At 47.1% G+C, this 7919-nt stretch overlaps 1 protein-coding gene across 1 annotated transcript in view; it reads left to right on the top strand.

The window, feature by feature from the left end:
- The first annotated feature begins 4046 nt into the window (after positions 1-4046).
- The window catches only part of FBXL5 (F-box and leucine rich repeat protein 5), a 49758-nt gene continuing 45885 nt past the window's right edge, over positions 4047-7919 (top strand). Inside the window, exon 1 of the mRNA XM_082633151.1 lies at positions 4047-4211. Within this exon, the coding sequence (XP_082489277.1) occupies positions 4128-4211 (84 nt within the window). The 5' untranslated portion in view covers positions 4047-4127. The remainder of the gene's footprint in view (positions 4212-7919) is intronic.

Here is a 7919-nt window from a genome sequence, read left to right as displayed (position 1 = left end):
CAAACCTGCTAACTCTTCAGTGTTGGACTTCCAGAACTGCAAGTAGAGAAATTTCTGTTGTTTAAGTCTGTGATATTTTGTTATGACAGCCCCAGCAAACGAATACACACAGGCACTCATCTGTATATAGTGAAAACCAATGGGGAAATAGCACTCACTATTTAAGTTTAAAGAAAGAAAGTAAAAGTTTGGGGCAAAATGCAGGCTTATGTATATTTCATTTTCTGAGGTCCATGTGCATATAAAGTATCTGAAAGGAAAATGAAAAAAAAAAAAAACCACCCCAAAACCAAAACAAACCGTAGCATCTGGCCTCACATTCCAACTCAGTGGCTATCTTTTCTTTTAATAATGCCCTCATCCCTGCTAAGAGCTTTACTCCCAAATCAACTTAGCATGCTGCAGCAATTGTTGATTGGCTATTCCGACTGACAGTAAGCATCAACTCTGGTACTGAGTTAGGACAGGGATTCCAGCTGTTGAGGATAGCAACAGCTTTTCATTGCTTGCTTTCACAAGTAACCCACTGCAGGGTAAAGTGCTGTCACGTACTCAGCTAAATGGAGTTAAATATAAATGCCTTAGAACTGACTTTCCCTGACCAGTAACCCTCTCCAGGGCCCTCAAAACCAGGGTTGGAAAATACCAGTGAAGAGGCCTCATGTCATCATACATTTAGGTCACCAGGGAATGATTTGGCATTTTCTTCCCCTGTAGCATGCTGTTTTCAGAGAGAATGAGAGAAGGAAAGAACGAATTACCAATCCACCAGGCACTATACACTTTGCATCTTCACTGCTCTGTTCATATGCCTTATCTAGTTTTCTTGTTACCCACAGCTAGATGGTCTATTAGAATTCCTTCGTTTTCATTCACCAGAAGAAATCATAAAGGCATGATTAAATCGACAACCTTAGCCTTAATAACATTTCCTGATCTGATGTAGTTGTAGGAACCTATAAAAACGATACTACACTGATCAATGTTTTCTTTTGGGGGCTACAGTTTAAATCAATCATTTGTTCTGGATATATTAGGTGATTAATTATTATCTTACTCAGCATATGGAGCAAATATTAATAACTTCTTCTGAAGGGAAGAATGACCCACAGGACTTATTTTTTTTTTTTTTTTTTTTTTTCTTTTTGCGGTATGCGGGCCTCTCACTGTTGTGGCCTCTCCCGTTGCGGAGCACAGGCTCTGGATGCGCAGGCCCAGCGGCCATGGCTCACGGGCCCAGCCGCTCCGCGGCATATGGGATCCTCCCAGACCGGGGCACGAACCCGTATCCCCTGCATCGGCAGGCGGACTCTCAACCACTGCGCCACCAGGGAGGCCCACAGGACTTATTTTTTTATATTACTTTATTTCTTTCATTTTGTCATCTTAAATTCCCTGAAATGGCCAGTCCAACGTGGCTGTAGTTTAGCTAACTACACAGCTTCAAATTCTAGGTTACAGTGAAACTGTGGGTGGATAGACTTTTTTGTTGTTAAACACATATTTAATGTGCCTGGTTCTAGGGGTACACTGGTGAACAACAGACACAAACAGGTATTGGGAAATAAAACATGGTGTATTAAAAGCTAGTTAAAATGAGGAAATTACAGAATGCCATGAACTTCCCTCATTCCTTCTTTCTTTATTCAACTATTGAGTACTAAGTGTATGTAAGATAGGCATTGTTCTAAGTGCTGAGGATAAAACTATGTGCATATTCTCATGGAGCTCATTGCTCTATATAACTGGTTGACCTGAGGTCTGGGTCTACATTCCAAGATAGCTAGAACGACAGATCAGAATGAAGTAAAGAAATAAATGGAAAATAAGAAAATGTCTTCTGGGGCATATTAAAAAATATAGAGGCAAAGCCATAGTGAAAGAGTAGAATTTTAAAAGAAAGGAGAAGGGGAGAGGATGGGAGAAAATGAGAGAGATATCAAGGACCTTATCTATATTCTAGTACTTAGGTGTTATTCCTGTTTCTAGGACAGACTCTGTATAAGCCGTCATCTCTGTATCTCACACAACTAACAGGGTGCCTGGGGCGGTGTTATTGGGCCTAGATTTATATGTCCGGATTACTCGCTAATTTGTGGGATGCTAGGTAATTACCAGAATGCTTTCAATACTTAGTTTCCTACAGTACTACCTCACAGATTTGTTTTATTTAATAATGATAGCTTACAGACAGTACTTACTATGTGCTAAGTACTATTATAAACAATTCAAATGTATGAACTCTCTTAATTCTCATAACAATCCTATGAGGTAGGTATTTGTCTTAGCTCAGACTGTTATAAAAAAATACCATAGATTGGGTGGCTTATAAACAGCTGAAATTTGTTTGTCCTGGTCCTAGAGGTTGGAAGTCCAAGACCAGGGTGTCAGCATGGTGAGGGCCAGACTGCTGATTTCTCCCTGTGTTCTCACATGGGGAAGAGCAGAGAAGGGAAGCAAGCTCTCTAGGGGACTCATTATTAGGGTTTTACCTTCATGACGTCATCTAATCCTATTATCTCCCAAAGGTCCACCTCCTAATAACACCACATGAGGGGTAGGGTTTCCACATTTGAATTTGAGGCAGGCACAAGCACTGAGTTCATGGCTGTATTAACCCCATTTTATATACGAGGAGACTGAGGCACAGAGAAGTCACGGTAGCTTGCTCAAGGTCATACATGTAGTATATGGCAAACGAGGAATCCAACTTCATCTCCAATCTGTGCTTTTAAACACTGCTCATATTGCCTCTCAATAAATGGCACATAGTAAGATTAGAGACAAACGCATTCTTCTGCAAAGTTCTTTCTTACAACCTTCTACTCCATCATTTATTGAATATTTATCAAGCCCTTATATTGTCATGGAACTGTGATAGATAATACAGATACAAGGGGTGAACAGAACATCCGGTTCTTGCTCTCCTGGAGTTTCTTGTCATTAAGCAAATAACATAACCCTTCCCAGGTTCTCAGCCTTCCCTGTTTTCTCCCATTTCTCTGTGTCTATTAATCCTCCAGCCAGCCAGTCCAGGGTTGATCTGGATGAGCAAAGCCCGTAATAGGGTCTTCTAGGTCTCCTGGAGGGCTGGGGCTGGGATGAGGTGACCTGTCCGGAAAAGCCAGACTGACCCTTTTCTTGGCAGTGACCTGGTGTGTCTCTTCTTTCTCTCTGAGCCTCGGGTTAAAATGGAGGAATGTGTCTCGAACTTCTTTTCCGCACTAACTTTCTCTGATTATTTACCCTCCTCCCCAGCACCCAAGGCCTTTCTGACATCCCTGACCCGGCGTCCCTGTGCTTGAGGTACATTCCTACCTCCTTGATCCCCAGGAGACATTTTCCCCCCGTGGGGTCTCCGGAATTCCACGCGGCCCTTCCCTTTCGCCCGCCCCGGAGGAGATGCATGGTCCCCGCCCAGCCTCCAGACCCAGGCTCCGAGCCCGCCCCGAGCCCACGGGCCGCCCTTGTCCGGTTCTGCCCCACGTCCCCGTTTTCCTCATGGGACGCAAGTTTTGGGAGCCCCCAGTCCTGGTTCCCCCTATCTCTGGGACCTCTGACCAGCGGTCAGGGAGGTAGGCGCTCGGGCCGGCGGCCGGGCCGGCATCGGCATGGGCAGGGAGGCGAAGGGCGGCTCAGGAGGGCCGGGGCGCGCACAGCGCAGTCGCCCAGGCGGACCAGGCGGACCGGGCGGTCGGGCCGACCGCGGCCATTGTACTCGGTTGCCTCGGCCTCAAGACCTGGTGGGCATAGCGGCAAAAGGCGCTGACAGCACCCTAAAACGACACCCCCTCCTCTCAGATCATGTGTTTTCTGTTGCGAAACATAACAGACAAACAGGGAAACGACTTGGTTTCTTTTTCTGGTGCAGAAGGAGGACGAGGAACGAGAGTTGAGCAAGGAGGTGAAAGCGCGAGCCTCCACCGCGCGCCCGGTCACGTGGTGCCGCAGGGACCGCATGGCGGCGACCCGCGCGCCCCCGCGTCCCGGCCGGCCCGGCAGCCCGGGCGCGCGCTCCGACGGGGCGGGCGCATGCGCATGGGGGGGCGCCGCCTCTGCCCCGCGGCGAGGGTGTCTATGGAGAGGCGGCGGCCGCGCCTGCTGAGGCGGAGGCTGAGGCGGTGGCGATGGCGCCCTTCCCCGAAGAAGTGGACGTCTTCACCGCCCCACACTGGCGGATGAAGCAGCTGGTGGGGCTCTACTGCGACAAGGTAACGGTGTGCGGGGCCTCTGGCTCTGGGCGGCGCGGGCGGAGGGGAGGAGCGGGCCGGATCCCTGGGCGGCCGGGCCTGCGCGGCGCCCTCAGCCCCCGGGGGCCGCGCCTGGCGAATTGCAGCCTGCGCAGCTGTCAGCGTCGTGCTCGCTGCCCCGCACCTTCCGCGGGGGGTCCACGCCCCGCACGGCTGGCGGCCTCGGATGTGCCCTCGGAGCTCGTGGCGCGGCCCCTTCCCGGCCGAGGGCCTGGCCACCCGCCGCCCTCGGGGCGGGCTCCCCGCGGCCGCGCCAGGCCTCCCGCCCCTGCCCCCTGAGGGAGGGGGCCCGTGCGCCCCTACCGACCTCTGGGGACCCCGGGCCGGCCACCTGCGGTGGCTTCCTCTCCCCCTGGCGCAGGCTGTTTCTGTAGTTGTTCGCCACCTCCCCCATCAATACTGCCCCCCGCTCTATCCCCGGCCTGTGTTGGGCCTCCCCTAATTCTGCTTAGGAACATCCATCCATTCTTCTTCTGAACCTCTGGCCCGCTTTTTGGCTCAACGAACACCTTCTCCCAACTCCTCCCTGCTCATTTTACGCCCCAGCTTTTCTCTGGTTTGATTTGGGAGAAAACTCAGGTTTCGTGGCTTACGAACCAGAGAACCTTCACTCTTCTTTTGTGGTCATCTTTTTCCCTGCAACTTTTATTGTCCGGAGCGTTTACTAGATGTCGATTTTGTTATAAGACAGCTATTCTCTGTTGGAATTCTTTACGTGGGCTCGAATAAAAGGGCTTCGGAACAAGTTGATTTAACTGCGAGAACCTTTTTGCACTCTTAATTGGTGCAGCATAAGCTGAAAAAACACTTTTGTGGAGATAGTTCAGGGCTGTTTGCTAATGCTTTTTTGAGTCCACATTTTTGTCAAAAATTTATGTTGGGGAGAGTCCACATACGGATATTCTGAGAACTTCAGGCAATCCTGCTTCATGTAGAAATGAACCAAACAAAAAGCATTTAAAGACCTATTGCTTAAGCATGGAAATCAACTTTGATGAACTTTCAGAAATTACATAGCACTAAGCAGAACCGCTGTTGCGAGAAAAGAGGTGTTCTTATAGCCCATGAGGTGGTTGGAGGATGCCTCGTGTTCAGTGCCAGGCCACACTTAAAAAGCACCCACAACCATCTTTTCCCTTCCTCCATTTTGAAAATTAAAAATACCCGATTTAGATACAGGTTTAAATACCACGGCAGTCTAGGACAGTGGTTCTCAACATTGTTTGCTCAATAGAATCACCCTAAAGCTGTTCTCAAGTCACTAAAATCAGCATCTCTGAGGCTGGGACCCAGGCATCAAGTATAATTTAAAGCTCTCCAGGTGAGTCCAGTGTGAAGCCAAGGGTGAGAACACTTATCCAGGAGAAACATAATGAATGGGTAAGCCGTTAGTTAAGCTGTGTAACTATGGAATTAAAAAAAATTATTTAATTTATTTAGTTTTGGCTGCATTGGGTCTTTTTGCTGCACGCGGGCTTTCTCTGGTTGCTGCAAGCGGGAGCTACTCTTTGTTGCGGCGGCCAGGCTTCTCATTGCGGTGGCTTCTCTTGTCACGGAGTGTGGGCTCTAGGCGTGCGGGCTTCAGTAGTTGTAGCACACGGGCTCAGTAGTTGTGGCTCGCGGGCTCTAGAGTGCAGGCTCAGTAGTTGTGGCGCATGGACCCAGCTGCTCCGCGACATGTGGGATCCTCCCTGACCAGGGCTCGAACCTGTGTACCCCTCATTGGTGGGCAGATTACTAACCACTGTGCCACCAGGGAAGTCCTAGATTTTTGAGTTAGCTTACTGTAGTGTTTTTACCTGCTCTGGCTTTTGAACTTAGTTATTCTGACAGCATCCTTTAATTGCAGGAAAGAAAAAAATGGGGAGGTTTTTTTACTTTCTCAAAACCAAAAAGGGAAAGTTGATGAGGAGTAATAGAATTTGAGGTCTTCTCTCTAGACTGGGGAGAGGTAGTCCAGGACCACCTGAAATTGTTATGGAAATTTTGGTACATGTGTACATTTTTCTAGGAGGTTTGTGGCTTTCATCATGTTTCCAAATGATTGTGACCCTCCCAAAATGGTTAAGAATCACAGCTTTATCTAGCTACGTGCTAGACTAACCAGCGTATTTAAAAAATTGAAGTCAGTCACTAATGTTGTGTGTCATTACCTGGTGATTGAGAACGTTAGAACAAAATTTGAAAATACAGTGCCCGTTTTAAAAACAATATTTGAGTCAAATAAGATTCTTTTTGTTAGTTAAATGTCCCCTTTTGAAATAACTAGGAAAGCATTTTCAATTTGACATAGCAGAAGTTAAAATTATCACTAATTTTGAGTTAATTAGATGTAGTTAATGAGATTGTTGTATAAATTCATCAGGAAGATTAAAAATTCCAATTTTCTGAACTGTGGATCAGAGACCAAGGTGATTTAGGGAAAAAAAAAAACTGCATAGGAATTATACATCCGGATTTCTTCTTGATACTGATAGTTAATTGGAATCTCTCCTAGGATTCCCTTTGGGAGCTAAAGGGGAAAAATGTATTTTATAATGGCTAAATTGTCCTAAAGGAGTATATGTTTTTATTCATTAGGCATCTCAACATTTTTTAAAAATTATTTTATTTAATTTATTTTTGGCTGCGTTGGGTCTTCATTGCTGCACGCGGGCTTTCTCTAGTTGCCGCGAGCAGGGGCTACTCTTCGTTGTGGTGCGCAGGCTTCTCATTGCAGTGGCTTCTCTCGTTGCGGAGCATGGGCTCTAGGCATGTGGGCTTCAATAGTTGTGGTACGTGGGCTCAGTAGTTGTGGTTCGTGGGCTCTAGAGCGCAGGCTTAGTAGTTGTGGTGCATGGGCTAAGTTGCTCCACGGAATGTGGGATTTTCCTGGACCAGGGCTCGAACCCGTGTCCCCTGCATTGGCAGGCGGATTCTTAACCACTGCACCACCAGGGAAGCCCTCAATTTTTGCCTTTACCATGTTTTGCCTGTACAGACCATGGGTATCCAGCCCAAACAGCATATAGTAAAACTTTACAAAATGAGAACTAGTTTTTGTACTTAAACGAAAAAGATTATTCATCGTATTCTTTATGTTGACTCTGAATGCCCAGTAATTATAAAGAAGTCAGTTTTATTTTGAATACTGACTTTTCAAGTACAATATATTTTAAAAGCATCCATTTATTTATTAGCAACAACAATTATTTATGTGCTTAGACTAGTTTATTTAGAATATTCTGAAGTTGTGGGCCATTTTTTTTTTTTTTTTTTTGAGAAGATGTTGGGGGTAGGAGTTTATTAATTTATTTATTTTTGCTGTGTTGGGTCTTCGTTTCTGTGCGAGGGCTTTCTCTAGTTGTGGCAAGCGGGGGCCACTCTTCATCGCGGTGCGCGGGCCTCTCACTATCGTGGCCTCTCTTGTTGCGGAGCACAGGCTCCAGACGTGCAGGCTCAGTAGTTGTAGCTCACGGGCCTAGTTGCTCCGCGGCATGTGGGATCCTCCCAGACCAGGGCTCGAACCCGTGTCCCCTGCATTAGCAGGCAGATTCTCAACCACTGCGCCACCAGGGAAGCCCATGAAGTTGTGGGCCATTTTAAATATTGCTGTATTATATCTAATTTAATACCTCGCTCATGGGTTTCCTTTTACATTTATAAAAGGTTTTATGGAAAGAGTTTTCA

The sequence above is a fragment of the Mesoplodon mirus genome, assembly GCF_964341445.2.
Source record: "Mesoplodon mirus genome assembly, chromosome: 2".
Lineage (NCBI taxonomy): Eukaryota > Metazoa > Chordata > Mammalia > Artiodactyla > Ziphiidae > Mesoplodon > Mesoplodon mirus.
This window is presented reverse-complemented; position numbering and strand designations above follow the sequence as displayed.